The sequence below is a fragment of the Monomorium pharaonis genome, chromosome 2, assembly GCF_013373865.1.
Source record: "Monomorium pharaonis isolate MP-MQ-018 chromosome 2, ASM1337386v2, whole genome shotgun sequence".
In the NCBI taxonomy this organism is placed as follows: domain Eukaryota; kingdom Metazoa; phylum Arthropoda; class Insecta; order Hymenoptera; family Formicidae; genus Monomorium; species Monomorium pharaonis.
In genome coordinates, this window is record NC_050468.1 from 2287416 (window position 1) to 2304173 (window position 16758).

The following is a 16758-nucleotide window of genomic DNA, read 5'->3' on the forward strand; positions in this document are numbered from 1 at the left end:
TAACTATGCAAATAAACAAGCCCAAAAAAGGGCACGTCCAAATCCATGCCCAAATAAGTCTCGATATCGGTTCCCTACCGCCCCTTTTCTCGCCTCCGATCGTCATTGTTTTACGATGCATAATTCTTCAGTCTCTCGCAGCCCGGCACCGAAATCAGATCGTCCAGCAGATCTCTCCCATCTTCCGCCGATCCTAGCTGCGGGGATTCACTTCCTCTTTTCCCTATCAGTCACGCCGTGATAGTGCGAGTGAATTATTAATTAATCCGCTCCGGCCAAGCAATTCTTAATTTTCATATCCGCGTGAATGTTGTGAGTGTATTACGTCCGTGCGCAGGTGACCGTATCTTTCCCGCGAACGTCATCTGCCTCGCGCACAAGATCTCCGTCGGATCGCGCGCAAGATTTCCGGATTCGCGAGGGCCTCGATCTCGCGGCTCTGCAAGATTTCCGCGTCGATTAGGCAGCGCAATATCAGGGCGTATCAAGATATCCGACACAGTGTAAAAGATACGGTTCGCCCCTCGCTTCGAGCGTTCGTTTGTGGAATAAATAAATTAAGTGTGAGTGATATCTACGCCTACGCCTCATTCCTATCACTTCACGTGAACCTCCCGCATTCCTGCCCACTCACTTCGCGTCTCTATCGGGACGGATCCCGGCAGTCCCTACGTGCGATCGCGTTTACCTCACGCACGCGCGAACAAATTTGGTCCTTCGAGCCGGATCGGAGTGAGTTCTAAATTCGCGGTCACGCGGAGGTGATTCCAGTGAGTTACGTGATAATCCGTGTCGCTCACCATGGCGGACATTCTTGAGAGGCAAAGAACGATCTAGAGGATGATCGAACGTGCCCTCGAGAACTTCAAAAAAATTGGAAAGGGCAATCTGACCACGGCAAAGATTCGTTCCCGCATCCTGCTTCTCAAGGACAACTGGAGCCAATTCGTGACTGGGCATGCTGCTTTGAAGGAAGCGATTCCCAAGGTCAAACGAGAGGAGTTCCCGTACTTCAGCGAGGACCATTTCGAGAGAGCCCAGGATGTCTACCTCACCGCTCTGGACTACATGGCGGATTGCTTAGAGGAGCTCGAGCCGACTGTGAGTCCGAACCATTCAAGTACCTTCTACGTCGACCGACGTCAGGATGCGCCCGCGGATGCGCCCGCGACCGCGTCCGCGTTCTCGTTGCAGCATCTCCCTCCCATTCAATTACCGCCGTTCGATGGTAAACCCGACGAATGGGCACAGTTCCACGATCGGTTTACTACGCTAATTCGCGACAATAAAGTCTTGAATGATTTCGCTCGCATGCATTTCCTCTCCTCGTGTTTAAAAGGCCGCGCCGCAGAATGTATTACGCATCTTCCTATTACCGCGGAGAATTTTGAACTCGCGTGGGCCGCGTTAACCTCGCGCTACGAGAACAAGCGGCGCACACTTAATATTCATCTCTCCGCTCTGCTCGGTCTTCCTAGCGTACCGCGTGAATCGGCTTCCGAGTTACAATCTTTACATGATAAGGTTGCGGCCGCTCTAAAATCCTTCTCGAATTTGGATCACAATACCGACAACCTCTGGAACGATATGCTCGTATACCTTGTCACGCAGAAACTCGATCCGATCACGCGGAAGGCTTGGAATTTACAGGAAAGCGGTCGCGACGATCCGCCTACGTACGACGATCTTAAACGCTTTCTCGAACATCGCATTCGCGGATTGGAAAACAACGCAATCGGCGCCCCCGTGAAGCCCGGTGCAAAAACCGCTCCATCCGATCGCGTTCACGCTGCTACCGCGTCAGCGAACGTGCCGCCAAAGTGCCCGCTATGCGACACGCCCCATTATCTAAATTCCTGCGTTAAGTTCAGGGAAAAGAATCCGAATCAACGTCGAGAAATGGTGAAGCAGCAAAAACGTTGTTTCAATTGCTTGAGCGAAAAGCATACAGTTATGTCGTGCAAAAGTAAATTCTCATGTCGAGTTTGCAAGAAACGGCATCATTCGCTTCTCCATCTCGATTCGGATTCTTCTTCCATCGCTCTCGAAGCGGCGTCACTTAGTTGCTCGTCGTCCGTCGCTTCAGCTGAAAAAACCGAGGTGAATTCTCTTACCGCTTCGACCGCGCCGCGACGTCGAACGCATATACTCCTCGCGACCGCGTGGGTAACGGTGCGGACGCCGTCGGGCCGCACCGCCGTCGTGCGAGCCCTGCTCGACCAAGGCTCCGAAATGACCTTTATTTCCGAGTCATTGGCGCAACTCCTGAGAGCAAAACGCCGTCGCATGCCCATCTCCGTCACCGCCGTCGGTGGTATACACGCCGGCACTTTTAAACATGCGACACAGATATTTATTTCCCCGCGTAACGCTTCTGCTCCGGCTTATTCATCTGACGCGCTCATTCTCGGCTCGTTAACTACTTACGTTCCAAAGCGCGGTGTAGATATTTTGGCGTTCACGCACCTTTCGGATTTATCGTGGGCCGACCCGGATCCGACAAGTTTCGATCCCATCAGTATTATCATTGGGGCCGATCTATACAATACTTTACTTCTTGGCAGCGTCCGCAAGGGAAACGTCGGCTAGCCGATCGCCCAAAATTCCGTTCTTGGATGGATTATTTCCGGACCGATTGATTTTCCCGCGGCGAGATCCCCGTCGCACTCATCCATACAGAGCTCTCACGCCAGTATCTCCACACACCAAATTTCGTGTTCTCCTGCTCTCGAGGATGAGCTTCGTCGTTTTTGGGAAGTCGAGGAACTTCCACGTCAATCTATTCTCTCGCCGCAAGAGAGACAATGCGAAACGCATTTCCGAGACACTCATTCTCGCAATTCCGATGGGCGATATATCGTCCGCCTTCCGTTTAAATCCCCTCCCCCTCTCGATATCGGAGCGTCGCGTCTCCAAGCCGAGCGTATGTTAAACACGTTAACGCGGTGGTTTAAAAACAATTCGGCATTGGCAATCAAATATCGAAAATTTCTCGCGGAATATGAACGTCTTGATCACATGCGACCTTCGCCTCAACCGCAGAGCGAAACCATGCAGTGTGTTTACATTCCGCATCACGGGGTAATCCGAGAAAATAACGCTACCACCCCTCTCCGCGTTGTGTTCAATGCATCAAGCGCCACTTCCAACGGGTCTTCGTTAAATGACCATTTACTCGCCGGTCCGAAATTACAAACCGACATTACGTCAATTTTATTGCAATGGCGACGACACCGATTCGTATATTCATCCGATATCGCGAAGATGTATCGCCAAATTCGCGTCGATCAACGCGATCTCAATTACCAACGCATTTTATGGAATGCAACACCGCATGAACCGCCTACTGACTACCAGCTGTTAACAGTCACGTACGGTATGTCCTGCGCGCCCTTCCTCGCTCTTCGCGTTTTGAAACAACTCGTCGACGACGAAGGTCACCGATTTCCGCTCGCGGTATCCATTCTACGCGAGAACATTTACATCGACGATATTCTATTCGGCGCAGACAACGCGGAGTTTATTCGACAAGCGCGAGACCACGTAATCGCTATCCTGAAATGCGGCGGATTCGATTTAAGAAAATGGGCCAGTAATTCGCCCGCTCTCTTCGCGGATCTTGATCCCGCCACTCTGAGTTCGGCAGGCAAAAAACCTTTCTCCCCTGACGAACAAATCAAGGTTCTCGGTATCGGGTGGAATCCTACCACCGATATTTTTGAATTCAGCGTCGCACTTTCGAGCCCTGTTCCATCTAGCAAACGTACCATTCTGTCCGCTATTGCGAAACTGTACGACCCTCTCGGATAGGTCACTCCAGTCATTATAACCGCGAAAATTCTTATGCAGCAATTATGGCGACAGAAATTAGACTGGGATGATACGCTTCCCTCCACTCTGTTGTCTCGGTGGGAAGATATTTATTCTCGGTTCGGGCATTTAAAAAATTTACAGATCTCGCGATGGTGCGGACTCGGATCGGACGTTGAGTCCGCTGAAATACACGGCTTCGCCGACGCGTCGAACACTGCTTACGCTGCTGCCGTGTATCTTAAAGTTGTTTCGTCGGGACAAACTACCATTTCCTTGCTAGTAGGTAAATCAAAGGTCGCGCCGTTAAAACCGCTAAGCGTGCCACGATTAGAATTATCAGCTGCACTATTACTATCCCGACTTGTCAATTTCGTGCGCGAATCACCCGGTTACAGCAATCTTCCGTACTTTTGTTGGACGGACTCCACGATCGTCCTCGCGTGGGTGACTCAGCATCCGTCGCGATGGAAGACATTTGTTGCCAATCGCGTCAATGAAATTCAATCTCGTCTTCCAAACGGGAAGTGGCAACACGTCTCGACAGAAGACAATCCCGCGGATTGTGCTTCGCGCGGCCTACTCGGCAACGAAATCGTCAGTCACAACTTGTGGCACGGACCATCTTGGCTGCGCCTTGATGCTCCCGCATGGCCTTGCTCCGACGCACGACTACCTCCGCAAGCTCCATTGGAGGAAAAGGTCATAGCCTTGCAATGCTCTCCCCCGAACGACACTTGGGATCTCCCGACGCGATATTCCTCATGGCCTAAATTAATTCGCGTCACCGCCTATATTTTGAAGTTCGTACGCTTATGCCGCCGCTCCTGTTCTAACGACAATTCATTGTCATCCTCCTCACAACCACTTATTATTTCCGCATCGGAATGCAACGATGCACGAATATTTTGGTTAAAAAAGATTCAATCGAGCACATTTCCGGCTGAAATACATTCTCTGGCCAACCATCATCCCCTCTCGTCTAAATGCTCGATTCTCGCTCTACGGCCGTTCCTTGATAAGAACGGAATTCTACGCGTGGGTGGGCGGTTGGCTAAGGCCCCCCTGTCATTTTCTGTTCGGCATCCGATTCTTCTGGCGACCCATCCATTGGTGTCGCTGATTGTAACTCAGGCTCATCTACGGGCATTACATGCCGGACCTCAGCTCACGATAAGTTTGTTACGTCGCGATTTCTGGATTCTCCGCGCTCGTAACATCGTAAGATCCATAATTCATAACTGTGTCGTATGTACGCGCGAACGCGCCGCGATTCCTACCCAACTAATGGGCGACCTTCCCGAGGCTCGTGTGTCGGCGTCTGCTCGCAGTTTCTTGCATTGCGGGGTAGATTATGCTGGTCCCGTGCAGATTCGCGCTTCTGCGGGTCGAGGCATTACATCGCGTAAAGTCTATATCGCCCTTTTCATTTGTCTAGCGACCAGAGCGATACATTTAGAGTTAGTCGGAGATTACTCCACCTCGGCTTTTTCAAACGCCTTTTCCCGTTTTTGCGCACGTCGCGGCCTTCCCCAAGCCATGTATTCTGATAACGGAACAACGTTTGTCGGAGCTGATCGCGAGATGACCAAAGCGTACAGAGTGGCTGTGCGCAATCTTAATTTTTTAAATTTAACCGCATCCGATAATATAACGTGGAATTTCATTCCACCATCTGCTCCGCACTTCGGCGGCTTGTGGGAGGCCGGCGTACGAAGCGTTAAAAACCATTTGCGTCGCGTGTTAGGCACTCATAGGCTCACCTTCGAGGAATTCACCACTTTGTTATGCAGGATCGAAGCCTGCTTAAATTCACGTCCGATCGCGCCTCTTTCGAACACGCTAAACGATTACAAATGTTTAACTCCGGGTCATTTTTTGGTCGGATCCGCTCTGATTGTAAATCCGGAACCATCGCTTCTTCAACTCAACGAGAACCGCCTTTCGCGATGGCAACTCGTGCGACACATCACCGAGCGATTCTGGAAATTATGGTATAATGATTACGTTACCACATTACAACAACGAACAAAATGGCGACAAGTCCAGCCACAAATTCAGGTCGGTCAACTCGTTCTCTTACGAAACTCCATGTTACCTCCATGTAAGTGGGAGCTTGGCCGAGTGACACAGTGTCACGCTGGTTCCGACGGATTAGTTCGTGTGGTTACTGTCAAAACAGCCACGTCCGAGTATCAACGACCTATCGTTAAACTGTGCGTTCTCCCGATCGATAGCGAGGCGTCGAGCAACTAAATGCGTTTTTTAATTTATTAGTTCTGTTAGTTTCTAAGTTCGATTTAAGCGTTCTCCGATCAATTCTATGTTACTTGTTTTATACGCGTTTATTCATGTAATTCCTACTGTATTGCGTCATGGCGGGCGGAAGGGAACTTCGCAATTTCGTTTTGCTGTAACGACGTTTCGGAATTAACCACTTAATTCCGAGGCGGGCGGTATGTTCGAGACTATAACAATCATTTTAGAGTTCTAACATTTCCTTTTATTGGCTCTGTTTTATCCGCGCGTAGTGAGAGCTCCTGACAGCTATCGAGCTCCGTGTAATTCATTTCTTCGATGCACCGAGTCGCGCGGCGCTGTCACTAGCTCCTCACGCGCGCGATTTTCGTTTGCTCGCATCGCCAGTAACTATGCATCTTGGTAACTATGCAAATAAACAAGCCCAAAAAAGGGCACGTCCAAATCCATGCCCAAATAAGTCTCGATATCGGTTTCCTACCGCCCCTTTTCTCGCCTCCGATCGTCATTGTTTTACGATGCATAATTCTTCAGTCTCTCGCAGCCCGGCACCGAAATCAGATCGTCCAGCAGATCTCTCCCATCTTCCGCCGATCCTAGCTGCGGGGATTCACTTCCTCTTTTCCCTATCAGTCGCGCCGTGATAGTGCGAGTGAATTATTAATTAATCCGCTCCGGCCAAGCAATTCTTAATTTTCATATCCGCGTGAATGTTGTAAGTGTATTACGTCCGTGCGCAGGTGACCGTATCTTTCCCGCGAACGTCATCTGCCTCGCGCACAAGATCTCCGTCGGATCGCGCGCAAGATTTCCGGATTCGCGAGGGCCTCGATCTCGCGGCTCTGCAAGATTTCCGCGTCGATTAGGCAGCGCAATATCAGGGCGTATCAAGATATCCGACACAGTGTAAAAGATACGGTTCGCCCCTCGCATCGAGCGTTCGTTTGTGGAATAAATAAATTAAGTGTGAGTGATATCTACGCCTACGCCTCATTCCTATCACTTCCCGTGAACCTCCCGCATTCCTGCCCACTCACTTCGCGTCTCTATCGGGACGGATCCCGGCAGTCCCTACGTGCGATCGCGTTTACCTCACGCACGCGCGAACACAAACATTTGGAACTCCGATAGGCTCACCTCTGTCACCTATTATGGCTGATCTAGTGTTGCAAGATCTCGAGGACAAAGCGCTGAAAGCGTTGAAATTCGAAATTCCGATTTATTATAAATATGTAGATGATATTCTATTATCTGTACCCCTGAAAAAAAATACCGAAACCTGTCAACATGTTTAACAGCTTCCATTTGAGACTCCAGTTCACTTTAGAATGTGAAAAAGACCGTTGTCTCAGCTTCTTGGACCTTTTGTTGAGAGTAAAGAACAACAAGATCATAACTGATTGGTTCCACAAAGACGTTTTCGGGAAGACATTTGTCGTTTTTCTCGCTGTTGTGAGCGAGGCACTCACAACCGATAATAAAATTAAATATTATAGTATAATATTGGATAATATAATAATATTAAATCTGAATTAAGAAAGATGTTAGAATAGCTCGCCGAGGAAGGCTCCTTATCGCGATGTGTCAAGTAACATGCCTCGTGCACTGCCGGCCGACCATCGCACCGGTCAACGCACCGGGCATCGTATGGAATTTAGCGAAGTTCAGCTTAGCAACGATCATGCCACCGGAAATACATATTTGCGTTTAGGCAATTGTTGCTAAGCTCGCGAATATTTCCCGCGCGCCGGATGCGCGCGGTTATGACCATATATGGTCATGCGGAGGGATTGCCCCACTATTATACCAAATCCGCGGCATTACTTAAGCCGCTGCCGGACAGCGGGCCGCGGGATCAGTGATAGTCAATCAAGCCGATACATCTCGAGCGAGCGAGAGATTGTCCCGATTGCTCACATAAACGATTGGACACAGTAGTATTTCCCGATTAGACACAGACCGAATTGGACACGGACCCGATTGAACACAGATCCGATTGCACACGGACCCGATTGTACACCGACCCGATTGCACACGGACCCGATTGCGCACCAACCCGTTTGCACACGGAAGCAATTGCGCACCGACCCGATTGCACACGACCCGTTTGCACACGGACCCGATTGGACACGGACTCGATTGGACACAGACCCGATTGCGCACCGACCCGTTTGCACATGGACTCGATTGCGCACCGACCCGTTTGCACACGGACCCGATTGCACACCGACCCCTGTGTGTGCGTGCGTGCGTGCGTGCGTGCGTGCGTGCGTGCTTGCGTGCGTGCGTGCGTGCGTGCGTGTGTGTGCATAAAGCATTTTCTGCACCACATGGGTTTGCGACTATAAAATATGTATAAAAAAGGAAAATATTATAATAAATAATTTGTACGTATTTTTATGTCTGAGTTTGCCAGGTATAAAATAATTATGATAAATATTTATGGAAATATTAAAAATAAATATTATAATCCAAAAATACAAAAATATTTCGAGTTTATATACCATAAATATTTCTTAGAACATTTTAAAAATATATTTTTTATATTGTTAATAATAATTTTTAAATAATTTATGAAAAACAATTATATAACTTTAAAAAAATATTTTTAAAAAATAAATTTGTAAAATATTTATAAAAATTTATTCTAAATTTTCTGTGTTATCTAAATTGTTTTTGCATTATTCTGTGATGCGGAATTGTATCGTGTGCAATCGGGTCTGTGTGCAAACGGGTCGGTGCGCAATCGGGTCCGTGTGCAATCAGGTCAGTATGCAATCGGGTCCGTGTGCAATCGGGTCTGTGTCCAATTGAGTTCGTGTCTAATCGGATCCGTGTCCAATCGGGAAATACTACTGTGTCCAATTGCTTATGTGCGCAATCGGGCCTCACTCAGCGAGCGAATATACAGCGCGCTATCTCAGAGCCGCGCGCCGTATCTTATCACTTCTGAGTAAAACAACACGGCACCTTCGCCGATCGCAAGTGTAAAGAACTGCCTTGTAACTACAGAGAATAAACACTCCTTTTGTTAATTACTAATAACAATGTGACTCGAGGACCCTGCTAACGAAAGCCTCCTTTCGCGAGTTCCTACTCCTAAGGCAACGAACCCAACAAGATTATTTGTCGCACCGCAAGGTACGGCAAAATCATTTTGTTGCACCGCAAGGTACAACATCTCGCATCACCCTCGTTGTCACAAAATAGGATGTTACGTCCTGGGGGTGGGGGGAAGTGTGCGGGGGCCGAGCGAGAGCCGTAGCTCCCCAAAAGTGCAACCTGCTGAGAACTGGTTTCTTTGGAAGGGGAATCTTGTGAAGAAAAAAAGGGCAAGAAAGAACAGATATGGGTGTACAAAAAAAAATATATATTTTTTTTCTTATAGAATACTTATATAAATTATTATATTTTTAGATTATTTATTCACAACCAGCCCACCCCTTTTCTTTATTTGTCTGCCCCGTTTTTCGGGGAAGCTTGACGAGCCTCTGAAAGACGGCTGCCGACCGTGGGGTTGCCCCTGCGGAGAGTTCCAGTCTCGGGAATTCCCCAACGATAACCTTGTCCGTGATGATCCGGGGACTTCGGCGCGGTGGTGGCCGGACTTTCCGGTCTACCCGAGCGGGCCTAGTTGGTGCCCGCGAGGGAGCGATGTCCTTGATAGGGGGTGGCGGCGGAGGAAAGTGCCGTGCGGCGCTTGGTGGGAATGGAGCTGGCCGGGCAAGTGCGGGTGCCCTTGGTGGCCTCGGAGGCGGATTTAGTTCGAATGGGCTAGGGGATCGGCGAAGATTCACAAACCGTGGTTGCTCAAAGACTCTGGGATCGAACGTCCCTGCCTCTATCAGGCGCCACTTGAGACGCTTTAACTGCCTCTTACGGCCCCCTCGCCGCGAGCGAGTCATGGCGTGCTGCAGTAGGGATGGACATGGGAATTATTAGTATATCCATAATGGCGATATTTTAACGCGTGGCAGGCAGGCTTTTTAGAACGCTCTACAATTACAAAGAGACCTTATCGAGGAGAGTGATCGAGCCGCTGAGCGGTCAGCAGTTCTTTTATTGTATGTCTTTTCCCTTCTTATCGATGTAGTGGTTTGTCTTTTACGGCGATACGTATTCATGAATGTATCTTAATGTTATTGAGTTTTATGATATTAAAGTCAAGTAAAAGTGAAAAAGTAGTCCAATTACATTAGGCTCTAAATATTGTTGGAAACCCTCTCATCCAGCTCTATTTCTCTCTTTTCTATCCTTTGATTGAAACCAAGGGTAGGCTTTGCTAAGATCCGTAATTCCATGTCTGAACGATTGCGAGTTATTATTGATGAGTTACCTTTAGAATTAAAGTTGAGGGAGCCAGCGGGAATTAGTGGAATCCGCGAAAAAAAAGTGCCTTAATAGGCAGCCCGCTGCCCACAAGGTTGAAGGGAGATTGTGAAGGGTAAGCGCCTTAATAGGCAGCCCGCTGCCCACAAGATTGAAGGGAGATTGTGAAGGGTAAGCGCCTTAATAGGCAGTCCGCTGCCCACGGGGTTGGGAATTCAATTTGAGAGAGGTCGGCTCAATTCCTTTTCCTCAAAGGTTTCTATTTCAATGCCAATGGGTCGATTGTACGAAAAAAAATTGTATGTATATCCGTGTCTGCTTACTTGCGCACGAATATGTTGTTATTTATGAAGTGGACAGAGAGAGTTAAACACGAATAAAATCAATATGCAATATCATATTGATTCTCCAAATTCATGATATTAAAAAAATACCGTATTTATTTGCTAAAATGCCCTAAAATGCAGTGCAAATTTCAAACTCGTGTGCAATCAACAAAAAACATCGTATCGACATGTTTTTTTTTTAAATTGCTTAGAAAAGAATAAACTTTAAGAATCTGGATTAATATTAGCTAGATTTTAACGAAAAACTTGTGAAAAATGATAACAAACTTTTACTTTTTTCAATTAAGAAAAACATATTTGGTTTTTATGCGATACAAAAGGTTCGCACTTAACAAATCAAACTTTTGCCTCGGGATTCTCAAAGTAGAGTCTTTGCCCTTTAATTTAAAAAAAAGTACATGTAATTTGGATGATTTTTCGCAAAGTTGCATCACTTTGAAGATTGCCTAAAAATCGATCAAAATTTTTTTGCGCCAGTGTAGATTGAATTAATTGGATTTTTTATTGCAATATGCAATTTCTTTTTCTTTCAATTTATTAATTAGTGTATCTCTATTTATAATGCCTGCCTGCTCACGCGGATAGAGTTAACGCGAATTCTAATGGTGCTAGTGGGAGAAGGAGATTGATGAAAGTGAGAGAAGTTACCCCTGTTCTATTGTGGGTCACTTCCAGAAAGCGCGAATGAGTGTGAGTGGGATGATGAGCGATACAACGGCGACAGGAATGAAAGACGAGAGACGGAGCGCCTTAATGAGGCGCAACATAGCCCACGTAGGGAGAGAATGGTAGATGCGACTGAGAGCGCCCCTGATGGGCTGCCCTGTGGTGCGCAGTAGGCAATGAAAATAGTGTAGTGGAAATAAAGCGCCTTAATAGGCTGCCCGTTGCCCACTGGACACCCCCTAGCTTAAACGCCTTAATAGACACCCCTGGCCCGAGATTCACGGAAGAGACGAGCGCCTGAGTCGAAGCGCGCGCCTCCAGAATGAGGAATCAGGGGAGTCGCCTCTCCTTGCTTTGGAACACTTGGAGCACCGGGGAGAATTATCCTTATTACTATCTTAGAGCTAGCACTCGCGCACCGAACACGAAAAGAAAGAAAAAAACACAAAAAAAGGAGGAATTATTTTGCGTGGTTTTTATTGAAGAAGAAAAAAAAAGAACAAGATTGTAAGTCACGATTGCAAATTTATTCACTGGCGAAATTGATTATTTGATAGAATGTAATTATTAAGATATTGGTCTCGATATGACGGTGACATTTACCGAAGAGAGAAATACTACTTACAATTGGGATGTATGTTTCTAGGATAGCGACTGTACACGTACGCGGGGTGGTACGTTCTGACTTGGTAGACTAATATTGCGTACAATGACTGATAGACAGCAAGACGAGTTACTTAGACCAAATGCTACGGCTCACTAGAGCAAAAATGCTGCTTTTCGTGGCTCTCGCGCTCCTTATATACCCCAAAACTAGGGGGTCCTAGGGGTATGCAGACGTGGAGAGGCTCAAATTGTCGGAATTTTCCGCGACAAACAAGTATTATTTCCAAAATTCTACAATTTCTAATTTTTACTCTAATTGCTGTTATTTTTGGTCAAGAGGTAGCTAGGGGGGTCAGCGTCCAAGTGCTTCTTTTGCCTCCCTCCTATCACCTCTGTGAGCAGAGTAATTAATTCACATACCATCGTAATTGCTCTGGTTATTGCTGTTACTCTCGCACCTCTCGGTCGGAGCAATCCTTAGGCTGTCGCTATCTCCCTTTAGGTACGTCCGCGCCTCGCGACTGAAGCAATGCTTCAGCGTCGCGAGGGCCACGCGCGAACCGCGTGGTCGAAAAATATTTGCATTATTCCAAGTTGTTAATAATAGTGAGAGAACGAGAGCGTGATTGCGATGGATCACAATTCATAATAATTAATGAGGGAGCATGAGGGGTGGCGATTGCACCCTGCCGTCATTAATGGCAAAAAAAAGTGATAAAAGAATATTATTCTTTTAACAACATTGTTAACTGAATGCAGCATAATCAGATGAATTTGAGCTTTGACAAAAGGAGTGATAATTACATACGCAATAATATAAAGTTAATAAAGATCGTACGCATAGAGCGTACACGCCAGTATTCCGTGCGAGTTCGTGGAGAGAGGAGCGTTCGATGAGACGGGCGCCGCGATGGAGCATGCGAGAGCACGACGCGAGAGACTGAGGCGAAAAAGATTTATCAAAAAATTTTCGTCGAACGTAACAAGAAACAATCTATAGTCTAACAGATAGAGCAATTATTTTGTCAGATCCATCTTTTTGACAAAAGAATCTAGAATTCTGCATCAATATATTACTGGACAACAGTTATCCATTAGATCTTGTTTTTCATGAAATTAATAACAGACTTAAGAAACATTTCAATAATCAAGTGGAACTCATAGATTCTCAAAATAATTAAGCTAAAACTGAAAGTCAGCGCATAAAGAAAAAATATTTTGTGTTACCTTATATTAGGCACATATCTGAAACAGCTTCATCTTTTGTCAATAAAAATTTGTTCATGGTTGGCTTTCGTTGCCTCAACAAATTAGACATGTTTATTAGGGTGCAGAAGGATTTAACCGACATAAATCTAAGGAATAATATTGTCTACAAAATATGCTGTAAAAATTGTAACGCGTCGTATGTAGGACAGACAAAGAGACATTTAAATACCAGAATTAAAGAACATGCGAATAATTTTAAGTTGGAATCGTCGAGACACTCCGTGGTAACAGAACACATGCTAAAAAACAATCACGTGTTTGATTGGAATAACGTCAAGATATTAGATCCTGAATCAAGATACCAAAAAAAGTTAATTTCAGAAATGATCCATATTAAGGAGCAAGTTAATGGCATTAATTTACAGAAAGACACGGAGTGTCTTGACAATTCTTATTATTGTTTATTTGACATTTTGTCGAAAATAACTAACGAAAAATAAGTCTTGCTCATTCTGCCTCTGACTACCGAACGTTACACTAGTCTTTAGCGCTTTGTCGAATATTCTGTGTATTGTTGCTCGTTTTAATATTGTGTTCCTAAGATCTGTGATCAACATATATAAGTTTACAGTTTTTCTACAATATCAGTTTATGTTATTCATTACACGTTTTTCATCGTTTTTGATCTTATAGATTTAATTTAATATGAAAACCGTAATAGATTTAATTTAATATGAAATCCCACGAAAAAATTTTCATTATTTTTCATTTTATTATTCGTTTAATTGTAGTACTTATTGGTTCACATTTTAACTTATTATGACACATTTAATACGAAATGCGCTGTTTTATGGTCACCTGTTTGGGAGCGTCCCAAATAAATAATAATAAGTAATAAACGGACACAGCAGACTGAGTGAAACGGACACAGACCAAATGCGCACAAACCAAATGCGCATGGACCAAATGCGCACGGACCAAATGCGTACAGACCAAACGGACACAATAACTAACAAACTTACCACATGGGTTGCGACTTCGAGCACCTCTACCGACGGGGTGGGTGCGGGAGGGGGAGGCGAAGCCTCCCTTGCACCCCACCCCCGTGTGTGTGTGTGTGTGTGTGTGTGTGTGTGTGTGTGTGTGTGTGTGTGTGTGTGTGTGTGTGTGTGTGTGTGTGTGTGTGTATGTGTGTGTGTGTGCAAAGCATTCTCTGCACCACACAGGTTTGCGATTGTGCGCATTTGGTCCGTGTGCATCTGGTCCGTGCGCATTTGGTCTGTGCGCATTTGGTCTGTGTTCGTTTCATTCAGCCTGCTGTGTCCGTTTATTACTGTGCGCATCTGGGACTCACTCGCCTGTTTTAACTGTTTAATTATATTTTCGTGTCTATTATTTCATTTATGTTTAAGTTCACACATATTGGTAATTTATTATAACTGAAGAGGACTAAGTATAGTCGAAACGTTTTAAAATTGAACATTTTTCAACACAGTGTTATTAGTCGCGTTTCAAAATTGAAGATTTTTTAACACAGTGTTATTAGTCGCGTTTATAATTATATAATGTTTATTTAATAAATTATAACGTATTAGGGAAATTTTGTTTTGGCTCGATATATTGATCTGTTTATTGTATTATTTTTGCTTAGCACTAACGAGCCCTTTATAATTGTTTGTATTGTGGTCTAAAATTTTTACATCAGACATTTTTACATCAGATTTTGTTACAAGTCGACGCCAGAAACCGACAATTTTAAATTTTTTTCTCGTTTTTCCTACAAAATCGTTTCGGCCCAGTTTTGTCATTATCTATACTTTAATTCTAGAGAAGGATTTTTAATTCTGTAAATGCAATTAAAAGATTAGTGAGAAATAAAATTATCGGTAAAACAGGACAACCTTAGCATCCCCTTCAGCGTTCAGTGTATTGTTATTCTTATCTTGCTCACTTTTATTATTGTCTCGTTCTTTCTTATTGACCTCTCGCTCGCTCTTGTATCTTCTCGCTCGAAAAATCAATAACTCTGTGCTATCGGCACATTTCGTGTATGTACATAGCACGGAACGCAACCAAAATTGTGCATATATGTGTTATCCGCTCGCCCAAATGTGCACATTAGCTACGTAGTAATTTTCGAGGTTCACATAGGGCGTATCGAGGTTGAAGATCATTAGAGACCTGAAAGGGGAAACTGGCATAAGTGAACCAACTTTTGATTGGCTTGATACGGAATGGCAGAGCCAATCAATGTTAAATGAAAACGCGGAAAATTTAAACAGAAATTTCAGAAATAAAAGCAAATTACAGTTTAACATAACAGTTATACTTAATCACAATATAAAATAAGCATTACAAATATAAATAAAATGGCCATAAGTAAATATAAACATAAAAAATAATAAAATATAAAATGGTAAACATATACATATATACAAAAAACAAAAAAATATATAAAAAAATAAATATATATACATATATGCAAACAAAATTAGTTTTGTACTTAAATGCACATATGTACTTATGGCAATGTTAAATATACATAACAGAGTATACAATAGCAAGACTATGGCTCTGCACTTATTAATAAAATAAAATATTATTTTATCATTGAATGCATAGCCATAGTTTTGCTATTAAGAACAGGTTTTTTAGTCGTTCTAAACGATCACAACTCGTTTTAATTTTAAATTTAATAAAACGAATTTTAATTTTATTAGCTAAATTATGGCAATTTTTTATTGAACTACACTTAATAGTTTTTAGTTTTTCAATAAAAAACTGCAAAGCATCACAATTGTTGTCCTTTATATAAAAAAAATATGTATTAATAATAATATACATGTTAAGAAAATATTGGAACGTGTTATTATTTACAAAAGGTAATGTTTTCTGTCTATAACATTTTAAATTAACTAATTGTGAATATTTTACATTAGGATCATATGTTTTTGAGCCAGCAGAATCAAGACAGTCATTGCTTTCAATTTTTGGAAATACTAGATATTATATAGCCACATTACCACTACATGGTACAATGAATTTAATTGTACATTATCTAATTCTATTGGTTTGGTTTTAGGTTCGAGAGGTATTATTATTTTATTTTGTTTATTAACGTTTACTTTTTTAAGACGTTTTATAATATCAGCAAATAAATCCCTATCGGTATCCATGTCATAATTAGTATTTGGTAATTCTTGTAAATATTGAGAAACAGTCAAACATTTTAAACTTTGCTTGAATTGCAATACATTAGATATAGAAAATTTTTTTCTAACATTCGAGAATAAATTTTCAACAAAATCATTAGAAAAGCGAGCTCCTAGTACATAGAAAAAACCGTGTTCTTTCATTAAATACTCAGTTATTTCTATATATAATTTTGTTGTAATCATAAAGCCAGTTTGTACAGGTTTAAATATATCCCGTATGGAAAGGAACTATTGAGAACTATTAAGAACTATTCAAATTTTTATACTTACTATTCAATTTCTGTAGTAACTTGAATAGTAACTATTGGTGACTATGT

At 43.8% G+C, this 16758-nt stretch overlaps 4 protein-coding genes across 4 annotated transcripts in view; all 4 read left to right on the forward strand.

Moving 5' to 3' along the window:
• Positions 1-16758, forward strand: part of LOC118644506 (peroxynitrite isomerase THAP4-like) — a 59629-nt gene that overhangs the window by 8349 nt on the left and 34522 nt on the right. The gene's annotated exons all lie outside the window — the stretch shown is intronic.
• Positions 841-2589, forward strand: LOC118644321. Its single transcript, XM_036282576.1, has one exon. It carries the CDS (start codon positions 841-843, stop codon positions 2587-2589), a length of 1749 nt encoding a protein of 582 aa, XP_036138469.1.
• Positions 3019-3810, forward strand: LOC118644322. Its single transcript, XM_036282582.1, has one exon. It carries the CDS (start codon positions 3019-3021, stop codon positions 3808-3810), a length of 792 nt encoding a protein of 263 aa, XP_036138475.1.
• LOC118644323 lies at positions 3844-6066 on the forward strand. Its single transcript, XM_036282583.1, has one exon. The coding sequence runs from the start codon at positions 3844-3846 to the stop codon at positions 6064-6066; it is 2223 nt and encodes a 740-aa protein (XP_036138476.1).

Coding starts and splice junctions, on each gene's coding strand:
- LOC118644323 (XM_036282583.1), top strand. CDS start 3,844: ATGCAGCAATTATGGCGACAGAAATTAGACTGGGATGATACGCTTCCC.
- LOC118644322 (XM_036282582.1), top strand. CDS start 3,019: ATGCGACCTTCGCCTCAACCGCAGAGCGAAACCATGCAGTGTGTTTAC.
- LOC118644321 (XM_036282576.1), top strand. CDS start 841: ATGATCGAACGTGCCCTCGAGAACTTCAAAAAAATTGGAAAGGGCAAT.